Source organism: Carassius auratus, unplaced genomic scaffold (assembly GCF_003368295.1).
Source record: "Carassius auratus strain Wakin unplaced genomic scaffold, ASM336829v1 scaf_tig00216457, whole genome shotgun sequence".
Taxonomy (NCBI): Eukaryota; Metazoa; Chordata; class Actinopteri; order Cypriniformes; family Cyprinidae; genus Carassius; species Carassius auratus.
This window is the reverse complement of record NW_020528581.1, coordinates 39,862-52,633: the sequence shown is the minus strand read 5'-3', so window position 1 is coordinate 52,633 and position 12,772 is coordinate 39,862. Positions and strand designations below refer to the sequence as shown.

Genomic DNA, 12,772 nt, shown 5'->3' with positions numbered 1-12,772 from the left:
GGCCTTCCAAAAGAGGACACATTTCCATCGCTAGCTTCATCCAATCAAAATGCACTGGATAGCTGGCCAATCAGCATACACTTCACTTTTCAGAATGATGAGCTTTGTAAAAATCAATGCGTTTCAGAAAGGTGGGCATATAGGAGAAACAATAATGCACAGTGTGTGGAAGATAATGTGTTTTTTGAACCTAAAACTACATAAACACATTGCATTACACAAATACACAAAATAATGTTATTTATAGCAATGTCATATGACCCCTTTAAGTGTTATTTTTAAGATCAGATCTACAAATATTTTTTATGGTAAATATCAGGCTCAGGGAAAATCTTTTTATTGATGTGTTTCCTGCAGAAGTTGGATGTCTATGATGAATACAAGTTTGAGTCTTGTACTGCATAGTATTTACATCTTATTTCAGTTCTGGCTTATGTTCTTTGCGTTGACTCTTGTTTTGACATCATCTCAATCTCTGTTTTCATGCATATTTTACTATGATTATAACCACAGAGGTCGGGTAGCTGTTTAAGCATGCTTTCTAAACCATCAACTTGACATTTTCAACAGCATTTTAAATAATCTTTCAAAATAATCTTCAATGCTATATGCTTGTGTGGGCAAAAACAGCTGCCTAATGCCTAATGTGCTGCATTTCAAATATACTTACAGATATAAATATTATTCCATTATTGTTTGGAATAGTTTAAAGGTGATGCAAGCAATTTTGTTTGGTTTTGTTTAAAAATATTGCACAGAAATGTCTCTATATCTTGGCAGATATGATACTGTTGCAGAAACAGATATCACTGAAATGTACACTTGTTTCAGTAATAGCTGTTTCTGAAACAGGGGCCTGTAAACAGAAAAACAGAGATGTCTTTGGATTAGCTGACAGTGGCTTGTTTTCGAAAAGTGGAGTTTTGTAGTGTTTAAAGTTAAAGCAAAATAGCTGAAATCACCTAAAGCATTTTTAACCTCAACAAAAAGCTCTTGACAGTGACATTGTTGAGAAGTAACTAGTTACTGTAATCTGTTACAGTTACTCAAAAATGTGTAATAAAATATGTTACCTATGAAAATGCTTATTATTAGAAAAGGGGATAACATATTTTCTCACACAGATTTGATTAATCTTTTTGCATTGATTGCTCTAAAATATGAGACAACGATGTTCCAGGAGTTTAGGACACAAACCTTGACACATGTTTATTCGATAACTGTTTTATTTATTATTTAGGTTTATGTGTGTGCTTTATTTATTTATTTATTTATTATTAACTTTAATTAACTTAAGATGTTGGATGTCAGTGTTTCCTGACATAGCTAAGCAAAGATTTGATCAACAGTATCATAGCTATTAAGCTATATCTTGTTATAATTTTAAATATTTAGTTAACCTCAGAATGATTTAAAAATAGAAAGAGGTGCTAAAGTCTGATTTTGTGGTGGCTGTGCATTACAATTAAATTATTATAATATTAATTAAAGTGATGAAGGATTAATCAGTGTTGAGTACTAGTGTAAGGTTAACCCTGCCTGCTTTAAATATTAGAAAATGTAGAAAAGTAACCAAATAGTTATCAAATGTAATCAATTACATTACATTTAATAAAGTAATTGAAATAGTTACACTATTTGCTACATTTTAAATTAGGTAACTTGTAATTTGCAACCAATTACATTTACAAAGTAACCTTGCCAACACTGTTGATTTCTGCCAACATGAAAAAGTAAGATGTGTCATGGTGTGACAGTTGTCAAAGTGAGTCTGATGATCAGTGTTTGATTCAAAATGGTCACTGTATAAGTTTTTCAGCAAGATATTTAGAATGCAACTACATAATGTCCAATGTCTTTCATACTACTCACCATAATGTGGCAGAAAAATGCTCAATAAACCCACTATCAATATCAGTATATCTCATATTACCTGTGTCACAGTACCAAAATGGCTAGACTTATGACATGTATCAGAACACAGGGGTCTAGAGACATGTGCTTGTCAAAAGAGACTGGGAATGTGTAGATATAATTTATAATTAAAGAAAACAATTGTGCTGGTGCATGTTTCACATCAGTCTGGGGAGCATAGCCAACAGGGCCTGCATTGGTGTGATTCAGCAGTACTTTGAGAGACAGCTCAGTGTAGGACATGACAGAACTCAGAGTTTGGCCTCAGGTGCTGGACGTGTTCATGGGCCTACAGAGACAATGGATGGACCAGTTGGACATTATCAGTCCTGCTGCAGCTGTGTGGAAGTAACAGTCTGCTCATTGCCTTGGGCACAGACTCCTTGCACACAGATATACAAAACCACACATGTTTTTTACAGCCTGAGGACTAACACTCCAACCTACAGGGAGAAAAAAGCTGTGTGCAAAGAGAAAAGGAAACAAGTGCTCTTGTTGGTAATTCTGTGCTGAAAACCATAACTCAACATGTTTTAATTTTTTATGATGTAGCTTTGATTGGATTTAATTAGGTATGAGCTACAGCTAATATTACAGAAGTTTTAAGTGCAACCATGTGATAGATGCTTGCACACTCGGTAAGTGGCATTCTCAGGCTTCTCTTGCATAAGGTTACGTTAACTCTGATTGGTGAAAGAAACATGCAGTTAGCCTCATCCAAAACTCAATGCATTGTTCTCATGATTACTTAGCACCTTGTGGATTGTAGGCTGAGATTAAGCCTACTATTATTTTCATTGAAGTGCAGTATGGAGACGTGCGTATGTGTTATTAATGCTTGGAGAAAATATAATTCTTGTATAAATTATACCTAGCAGAATGCCTATACCAGGAGTCATTAGCATTAAACTTTTCTTTTTCATCCGAGAGTGCATTTCCCAAAAGCAACTAGGGTCGCAAGTTCCATAGTTACCAATAGAGTTCAGTGGAAGTTGTGACTATAGTTAGATAAAAATGTTTTTGGAAAACACACCCCGGCTGTGGGTAGCACATATAAGCATTTGGTGAGAGTAGGAACGTAGATTGATTGGTAAATCGAGAGCTTCGCCTTTCAGCTTAGCTCCTTCTTTACGACGACAGACAGGTATATCGACCGCATCACTGCAGAACTGCACCTATCCGCCTGTCAATCTCCCACTCCATCCTTCCCTCACTTGTGAACAAGACCCCAAGATACTTGAATTCCTCGACTTGAGGCAGGAGTTCTCCACCAACCCGAAGAGGACATACCACCCTTTTCCGGCTGAGAACCATGGCCTCGGACTTGGAGGTGCTGATTCTCATCGCAGCTGCTTTACACTCGGCTGCAAACCATCCCAGTGCATGGTGAAGGTCCTGGCACAATGAAGCCAACATGACAACATCATCTTCAAAAAGCAGAGACAAAATCACGTGCTCCCCAAACCCGACACCCTCCGGCCCCTGGCTTCGCCTATAAATCCTGTCCATAAAAGTAATGAACAGGACTGGTGATAAAGGGCAGCACTGCAACATGCACCAGGAACAAGTCTGACTTACAGCCGGCAATGCGAACTAAGCTCCTGCTCTGGTCATACAGGGACCGGACAGCCCTTGACAGAAGGCCCTGTACCACATACTCCCGGAGCACCCCCCTCCCCCCCACAAGAGGCCACGAGGGACATGGTCGAATGCCTTCTCCACAAAACACGTTTAACTGGTAGGGAAAACTCCCATGAACCCTCCAGCACCCTGGTGAGGGTATAAAGCTGGTCCAGTGTTCCACGACTGGGAAGAAATCTGCACTGTTCCTCCTGAATCCAAGGTTCGACTATCGGCCAAATTTTCCTCTCCAGTACCCTGGCTTAGACTTTCCCAGGAAGGCTGAGGAGTGTGATCTCCCTGTAGTTGGAACACACCCTCCGGTCCCCTTTCTTGAAAAGAGGGACCACCACCCCGGTCTGCCACTCCCCTAGGCACTGTCCCCGACCGCCACTCGATGCTGCAGGGACCCGAGTTTTTGCCTCCACAACCACACGAGCTGCAGCTCGCTTGGCCTGCCGGTACTCGTCAGCTGCCTCAGGAGTCCTGCAAGCCAGCAAGGCCTGGTAGGACTCCTTCTTCATCCCTTATTTCCAGTGCCCACCACCGGGTTCGGGATTGCCGCCCCGACAGGCACAAGAGACCTTACGGCCACAGCTCCAAGTGGTCACATTGACAATGGAGGCGGAGAACATGGTCCACTCTGATTCAATGTCTCCAGCCTCTGTCATACTCTGGTCGTAGCTCTGCCAGAGGAGGGAATTGAAAATCTCTCTAACAGGGGGCTCAGCCAAACGTTCCCAACAGACCCTCACAATACGTTTGCGTCCACCAATCTGTCCAGCTTCCTCCCCCACCCTTTAGAACTTTGCTCAAGCTAAATACAAGCCTATGTGTTTGAGTAGTGATACATGTGAATTTAATAACACTCAAAGCCCATTTTTGCTACTTTCAGTCATTATCAAATACCTCAGCAATTTGCATTTCATTATGTGCAAGACCTGGACTAATCATAACTAAAGTTCATGGGGAATAACACCATGCAATCTTAGAGCACTTAGGAAGAAATCATTCTCTTGAAAGCATATTTCCTATTCATTCACTGTCATTTTATTTAATTAAAATCTCATGTGTTCCCATATGGTGTGAGCTGCTTTGACTGACACACTGAGGCAAAGACAAATTATTCACCTGTGCGAGATCCTTTAGGACATGGTTTCTTTTGAGAGTGAGAGACATTTGAAGTATTGGTTGTGTCAGGAACTTGACTCATTGTAATCAATTTGAGGAATGTTTTCAGCTGCTGACAGTGTGTGCATTACTATGTCCCATCATCCATATCTCATCAATAAAGCCAGTGCCCCATGCCTGTAATTTACATTCAATTATGTTGTGTCTTACTCCTCAGTTTGTTCTGCAGAAATTGCTGGCATAATGGATGACAGCTTCATCTCTCAAATAATTCCCTGTGATTTGTTCAAGTTGAATGTCTCTGTGAGCAAATTGTATCAAAAATATTTATTCTGATGGCAGTTCACTGTTTCTTGGAAGGGGAATTAGTTTGAATTCACAGGTTGCCAAATAAGCTTGACAAGGCAATAGATTGTTCTGGAACTGGTCTGTACAAAAAATAAATACAAATAAAATAAATAAATAATAATCTATCTATCTATCTATCTATCTATCTATCTATCTATCTATCTATCTATCTATCTATCTATCTATCTATCTATCTATCTATCTATCTGTAAAATCAACTATCATTGGTTCAGCCCAATTAGGCTGCGAACCCTGGTGATGGAAAATATCTGTAGGTAGCATTGCAGCTTTCAGACACTCCACTTATCTATTGCAGTTTTATGAGATTGTGCCTGCTCTAAATTCCACCTACCACTCTCATTGAAAATGATTTGTGTCAGGGTGCCTCATCACACTTCTGTATTCTGTATGCACATGAGTCTCCTCACCTGCAAGGGGCCAAACATGATGGGCAATATATATATAACATATATATTAAGTTGCCGCAGTTCTACTATGGATTTAGGTCTGTCTCCTACTGTAAATTCTAGACTCATGATGGTGAAATCTCTGTGTGGCCATTACCATCTGTTGTGGGACTCTTTGTTCATGCAAAATAATGACTATTAAAATGTTTGAATGTTTGTTTTGTCAATATAACGTATATTTCCTAATGAGACACTAATACAAAAGACATAATTAACTTACAAATATTCTAATTCACTTTAATAGTCTTAATTTTATGAGCAGAGATAAGAATTAGACGAACATGCATTTAAAACTCCATGTATAAGATTTGTATTATTAACCATGACTAAAAAGAGAATACTTAATGTTAATAAGTCAGTTCATCTATCTCTTCATGCTTCAAAAGCAGTTAATATGAGGGTTAATTGGTTGTAAAATGTTTAATAAAATCCTTCATCTGGAGAAGACTGAGGCAATGTCCAAGGCTGAAATTGTGATGCTGTGTGTTGATCTGTAAACACTTTTTCACGAGAGCAGAGAGCCAGACGATCATGTCAACCAGTGCACACCATCTGCGTTTCTATCTCTCATCCAACCCCCAAATTAAGTTGTGACACATTTGTAAGTTCCCACATAGTGAACAGCCAATAGTTTTGGACATGACTACTGTCACTGGTCTCAAGGGGTTTAGACCGAAACATGCAGTCTGTACCTCTAAGGCCCATTCAAGAACAATAAGTATGCATCCACAATGCTTGATAACATTTTGTTTATAATAAGCATTCACCACATTTCTGTTGTATACTGCTTTAAATTCTTGAGCTCTTTAAAGCTAAAAGGATTCTGATTGGCAGTCAATGTTTATATTGTTCATCAGATAGAAAAAAATCTTTGTGAAAGTGATTGTAATGATACCGTTTTTTTTTTTTTTTTTTTTTAAATTTTTTATTTATTTATTTATTTATTTATTTATTTATTTATTTATTTATTATAATTGTTTTTTTTTTGCTGTTATAATTTTTGTTACTATTATTGTTATTGTGGTATGAACGGTAATGGGCACAAAAAGCATCTCTTGCTCATTAGGTTGAGTCAAGTTTAACTCTCTGCAAATTACAGAAAGTACACTTCCACATTCTAGTCAGCTTATAATTCCCTTAATTCGCAGCAATCAGACAAAACCTCACATCTCAAGATCCTTTGTGCAGAGGGGTTGAATTGATCCTCTGATTGTAATTTTTTTAATGTTAATCTTGCATCTGACCATCATGTGGGACCTTGGCCTTCTGCCAAAAATTTGTGAAATTAGTCACTGAGGTTTTGCTAATTCATTTAGGGTGTCTGCCTACTGTGGTTTTGATAACTGAAAAAGTACAGCTCTTTCTCTCACAAACACAGTTTGAAAATTAAGTGAACAGAGAAACTACAGAACAGTCTGGCATTTGTAAGAAGGCATGGCTGATGACAAGTGGTCCTTGTTCATTTCGGTGTGAGAATGGGATTTAGTGTATATGCTGTCATTATTAATTCCTGCAGGGAGTATCAATCAATTCCTTTGGGAGCTGCACGAAGGAATCAGGGCACCAACTCAAGCTGATTATCAAATGTTCCATCTGACCCACTTTCACATATGCACTTTTAATGCTTGTATAAATAGGTAGTTATTAATTTCAGGGTATAGACTGTTGAGTTCTTGGTTTGCTTTTCTATATTGTTATGTACTCACCAACTGTATTTACATTCTCATTATTTTCCAGTGAAAGTCCATATACTAGTTAAACTTTAGTCTAATCTGAACATTATGTCGAGAGGCTTCACATCTTTTGGAATATTTATGTACAGTATATATATAGTCCAGACATGCAAGTTGCTATTCCCTTTTGGAAATACTAGAGAGACCCTTTCATAATTTATTTAGCTATATTATTAGGTTACATAATAAATTACAAATATAGACCATGACATTTATTTTAATGTCTATTGATCTTAATTATAAGTAAAATATGTTCCTCTCTTTTAAAAATGTGCTTCTTAAATATTCCTGAATAATAAATCTACATTAGTTTGGACATGATGGTTTTGTTTGGTTATGGTGAATATATTGACCAAATTCGGATTATATTCAGACTATATTTCTGCAAAGACCCTGAAATGACATGATGAATTAACCACATGACAGAGGAATTGTATCAGTCTGACAAAATGATTTGTGAAATGATTTGTTTGCTTATGGTGAATATATTGACACAATTTTATTAGTTAAATTTTATTGTATCAAATTCTATTATCAATGATTTGTAAACAAAACATTAATTTACAATTATATGAGAAAGTTTGACTAATTATTCCCTATTTTTCATATAGACAGAAGACCATTTTCCAGTTGTACACAACTCTGTAAGTTGTTTCCTTGTCAGACCTGCATTTAGGTTTTGTTGTGTAGCTCTCCATGCCCTAGTTTCTCCCTCGTGTTTCATTGTGCCCTTATTTGGTTCTTCCCGTTCCTGCTCCTAGTGTGTTTCATTTGTCTCAGGTGTGTCTCATTATCCCCTCGTTTAGTTGTGTATTAAAAGATTATTCTGTGTCTGGTTTCCTCATTCTGTGTTTTATGTCATTCTACGTAGTCCACTCCAGTGTTCGTTTGGGCCCCTGGTTCCACCACAGTGTGAGCTCCAGCCCCTGAGTCCGCTCCAGTGTCAGTTCCAGTCCCCGACCAAAGTTGAGAGATGGCTCTAGCCCCCAACCCGAGTCGAGAGAGAGCTCCTGTTTCCACGTCCAGCCCGGAGAGGGCTTCTGTTCCAACGTCCAGCCCACAGAGAGACTCTGTTCCCAGGTCAGGCCTAGGGAGGGCTCCAGTGCCTAAATCCAGCCCAGAGAGGGCTCCTGTTTCCACGTTTGGACCAGGGAGAGCCACAGTTCCAGAGTTAAGCGCAGGGAGGCCTGTTGTTCCCATGTGTGGCCCACAGGGGCCTCAGATCCTGAGTCAAGCCCAGAGCCGGTTCCAGGCAGGGAACCCAAGATTTTCCCAAGGAATTTTTTTTTTTTCTGGGAAGGCTATATGGCTTGGGCAGTAGGGGCGGGGCCTAGTGCTAATGCAATCCCACCATGGCCACCTGAGCTCCCTGCTTTGCCTTGGCCCCCCGAACCGTCTGCTTCGCCATGGCCCCCTGAATGGCCTGCTCCGTCATAGCCCCCTGAACTGTCTGCTCTGCCATGGCTAGCCGAGCCACCTGCTCCGCCATGGTACCCTGAACTGCCTGATCTGCCATTGCACCTGGAACTGCCTGATCCACCAATGGCACTCTGAATAGACTGATTCGATATGGGTCCCAGATCTGGTACCACTCTGTAGGCCTTCCATCCCATGTAAGCCTGACCCCATTTGGTTCTTCATGTTCTTGCTTCTAGTGAGTTTCATTTTTCTCGGGTGTGTCTCGTTATCCCCTTGTTAAGTTGTGTATTTAAAGAGTGTTCGGTTCCTGGTTTCCTCATTCTGTTTCTTACATCATTCTGTGACTCCTGCATTCCTGATGTTCCAGGCTTTTGGTTATTAAAGTCTGTTTAAATTTATTTCTATGTCTCCTCATCTCCTCCCACCCTGCTCCTCAGGAGTGTGACAGTTCTGTATTGGCAAAACAATTAACAGCCATCAAGGTATTAGCACCACAAACATCCCATAAATCCCATCACATTTTTGAGGGCCTTAACATGCTCCAAAACTCATGAAACTGCACACGTGTCAGAACTGGCAAAAATGTACATCTAATATGGGTTTTAGAAGTGGTAATGGAAGAATGGCTCAACAGTGCCACATATACACATTCAATGGAGTGTGCCTCGCGCTACATATTACGTACATGTACAATAATTGGTACACACATTTAACATACCATTCCCTATAAAAAAAGTACCTTGGTACAAAATCCAAAACCTAGTTTTCGTCAAAGGGCATGTCCCTGACGGCCTGACAAAGTTTGATGTTTCGCCATGAAACAGGAAGTTGCTGTAAGCAAGCAACGTCTGGTATGCCTTAAACTTCATATCTTTGATAGGTGTTCTGTCCTGAACACATACCCATGCCCATATTCAGTTATAGTCATAGCGCCACTTCCTGGCAACATGAAATTTCATGGTTAACACTGTTATGGGCTCCTAGGAAGATATTAAATGCTGGAAACATAAAAAAAAAAAAATCCTATTAACACTTCGCTTAGTGCTAAAGAATGCTATTTATGCATTGAAACAGGAAGTTGCTTGACTCAGGCATACGGTGTACAATCTTCCCCAAATTTTAGAAATTTGATAAGACTCCTGTCCTGAACACATATGTATGGCCAAGTTTGGTTATAGTCATAGTGCCACCTGCTGGCAACAGGAAATTACATGTTTAATACTGTTATGGACTCCAAGCAACATATTAAAAAAGTGTCAGCAAGTGTTAAATAAGCTGGCAACATGCTAGAAACATGCAAAAACATGCTAGCAACACTTAGCTAAGTGCTAAAGCATGTTATTAATGCAATGAAACATGATGTTGCTTGACTCAGATATGCAGTGTCCAATTTGTATCCAAATTAACAAGTTTGATAAGAGTCCAGTCCTGAACACATCACCATGCCCATATTCGATTATAGTCATAGCACCACCTGCTGGCAACAGTAAGTGATATGTTTAACACCATAATGGACTTATTGAAATATATGTAAAGTCCCAGCAAGAGTTAAATAGGCTAGCAACATGTTGCAAACATGGAAAAGCTTGTTAGTAACAATTAACTAATTTGCTAAAGCATGTTATTAATAAAATGAAACAGGAAGTTGCTATAACTCAGGTATGCAGTGTCTTATCTTCCACAAACTTAACATGTTTGATGACAATTCTACCCTGAACACATCGACATGCCAAGATTCAGTGACATGTTTAACACTGTGATGTACTATTAGCAATACAGTAAAACAGTGGTTTTCAACCTGTGGGCCGCCAATTAATATTAAAATAAATAATATTGTTAATATATGTAAAAATGTCTAAGTCATAACATAACATCATTTCATATATATAATTAAAAAAAGAAAAAGAAATATTAAACTGTTACTATGCTTCCACTATTCGAGCTCGCTGATTAGTTTAAGAATAAACCACCAATTTATCTTAGATATTTTTGCTGCATATGCTACAGAACAACAAAAATTCAAACATGCATAAACGGCTGTTGTGTTTCCTCCTGACTGCTTGCTTCGGTGACTATCTACCCACTGCCGAGCTCTGCCTGGATCTGGTTTTCCCGTTTTGCTGAGCGGTGCCAGCCAGAGTTATTTTATGTTCATTTCCAGTCCATTCTAGGGCTGTGTGATTAATAGAAATCATCATAAAATCACGATTTGATCATGCGCGATTTCTAAATCGCTTTATAGCACGATTTTCCGCGGCCCTGACCTCCCGTAGTATGCTATCCAATCAGAATGCAACGTGCCTAGTACGAGAACAGAACAGACTGGGCATATGCCTGTAACTCCAGGTTTACACTCTGTCTGTGATGCGCCTTTTTTCCAAGCCTATGTTAATGGATCAGAGCGTTTACACTGCATGTGGTAAAAGGCTAGAAATAAAAACGTGCAAAAATAATTAATATCTAAAACATATGAGCATAGAGAGAGTTGGTAGCGCACAGGACGCAGTTTAAGTGAGAGGAGACACGTTTTAAGTGCGCACACTCTCTCCGCGCAGAGCAGCGTGTATCTGAGCAAGCACTTCTGGTTTTGTGACAGAGAAAAGGGAAATATGCGTGCGAACAGAGAGATTCGCTCTCGTGCATTATTTTAATGTGTTTTCGCGTTATATTTATGCACTCTCACTGCTGACCGCATACACATACTATATACACACTGAGTAGAGCGCAGTCTCGGGAGTACCCCCCGGCCTGCGAGGGGCGATGGGGGTATGTGACGAGTGGGGCGGGGCTGAGGGACGTGGGAGGAGCGAGGCCGGTGTAGTGATTGGAGATGAGCTACACCTGTTCGACCCACCGGTCTCGAGGCCCACGGAGGAGTTGGAAGGATATAAAACTGGAGCGATGACAGTGAAGGACGAGAGAGGACCAGGCCTGGGCTTTAGTTTATGTTTTGGTTTTTATTTGCGCGCATCAGTCGTCCGTGAGGGGCTGATGCGCTGGTTTGTGTTTATTTTGTGATTATTAAAGTTTCAATTGATTGTGCGCCGGTTCCCGCCTCCTTCTTCCCGTAGTTATGGAGATTTTATTATTACAGTGCTGTTATCTGTGAACTAATTTAAAGTTCTTTAAATAAGGAGTGATACAGAATTCCTGAATTGTTTCATAAATATCATGGATGTATTTTATAATAGCCAACAATACATTGTATGGGTCAGAATTAAAGATTTTTCTTTTATGCCCAAAATCATTACAATATTAAATAAATATCATGTTCCATGAAATTATTTTGTAAATTTCCTACATTAAATATATCAATACTTAATTTTCTGATAAGTAATATGCTTCGATAAGAACTTAATTTTGAAAAATATAAAGGTGATTTTCTCAATATTTAGATTTTTTTTTTTTACCCTCAGATTTTCTAATAGTTGTATCTCAGACAAATACTGTCCTATGCTAACATTAATTTATTCAGCTTTTTTAGATGATGTATACATCTCAACTTTCATAATGTTCAATTCAAAATTTTCAATTCTCATCCAAATATTGTTCTAACTTAAACTATACATGAATTGAAAGCTAATTTATTCAGCTTCCTTTCAGATTATGTATACATCTCACTTTTCAAAAATGTCAAGAATTGACCCTTATGACTGGTTTTGTGGTCCAGGGTCACAAATGTTTTATGTGCAGTATATTTTGAACTAAATTTACATTTGTTCAGCTTTATTAATCACCAATGTCTTATTTTCATAACAGTATTCATCCTTTTAATGAGTTTGCTACTAATATTTTAGTGTCCCAACTATTATGATGGAGTGGTGCATTATGATGGAGTCGTGCATTTGTATTGTACAATCTTTGGAATTAGATTTACTTAGGATGCAGTCTCTGTTAGATATTCTTGACATAACAAGGCTTTTTGCAGATTATTCCAGGGAATTTACTGATTAACAAGAGGGAAGAACTGAGTGTGCAAGTGAATCAGGAACTACCTGATATGCATTTAATCTGTTTTTCATTGGGAGGCAGCAGATGTAGAGTGATAAAAAGCTTGTACAGTATGTGCCAAATTCATAATGAAAATGGCTCTAAAATTATTAGATTGATCACAAGACTTGCAGTTTGTCAAATTTAAAA

General features: G+C 38.8%; 1 protein-coding gene across 2 annotated transcripts in view; it reads left to right on the top strand.

Annotated features, from left to right (window-relative positions):
* LOC113098248 (opsin-3-like) overlaps positions 1 to 9,340 on the top strand; it is a 32,653-nt gene extending 23,313 nt beyond the window's left edge. The window contains exons 3-4 of one of the 2 annotated variants that reach the window (XM_026263258.1): positions 7,825 to 7,857; positions 8,085 to 9,340. In XM_026263258.1, coding sequence (XP_026119043.1) covers positions 7,825 to 7,857; positions 8,085 to 8,129 — 78 coding nt within the window. In that variant the 3' untranslated portion in view covers positions 8,130 to 9,340. Of the gene's footprint in view, positions 1 to 7,824; positions 7,994 to 8,084 lie in introns of both variants that reach the window. The other variant, XM_026263257.1, reaches the window with a different exon arrangement.
* Positions 9,341 to 12,772: the final 3,432 nt, after the last annotated feature.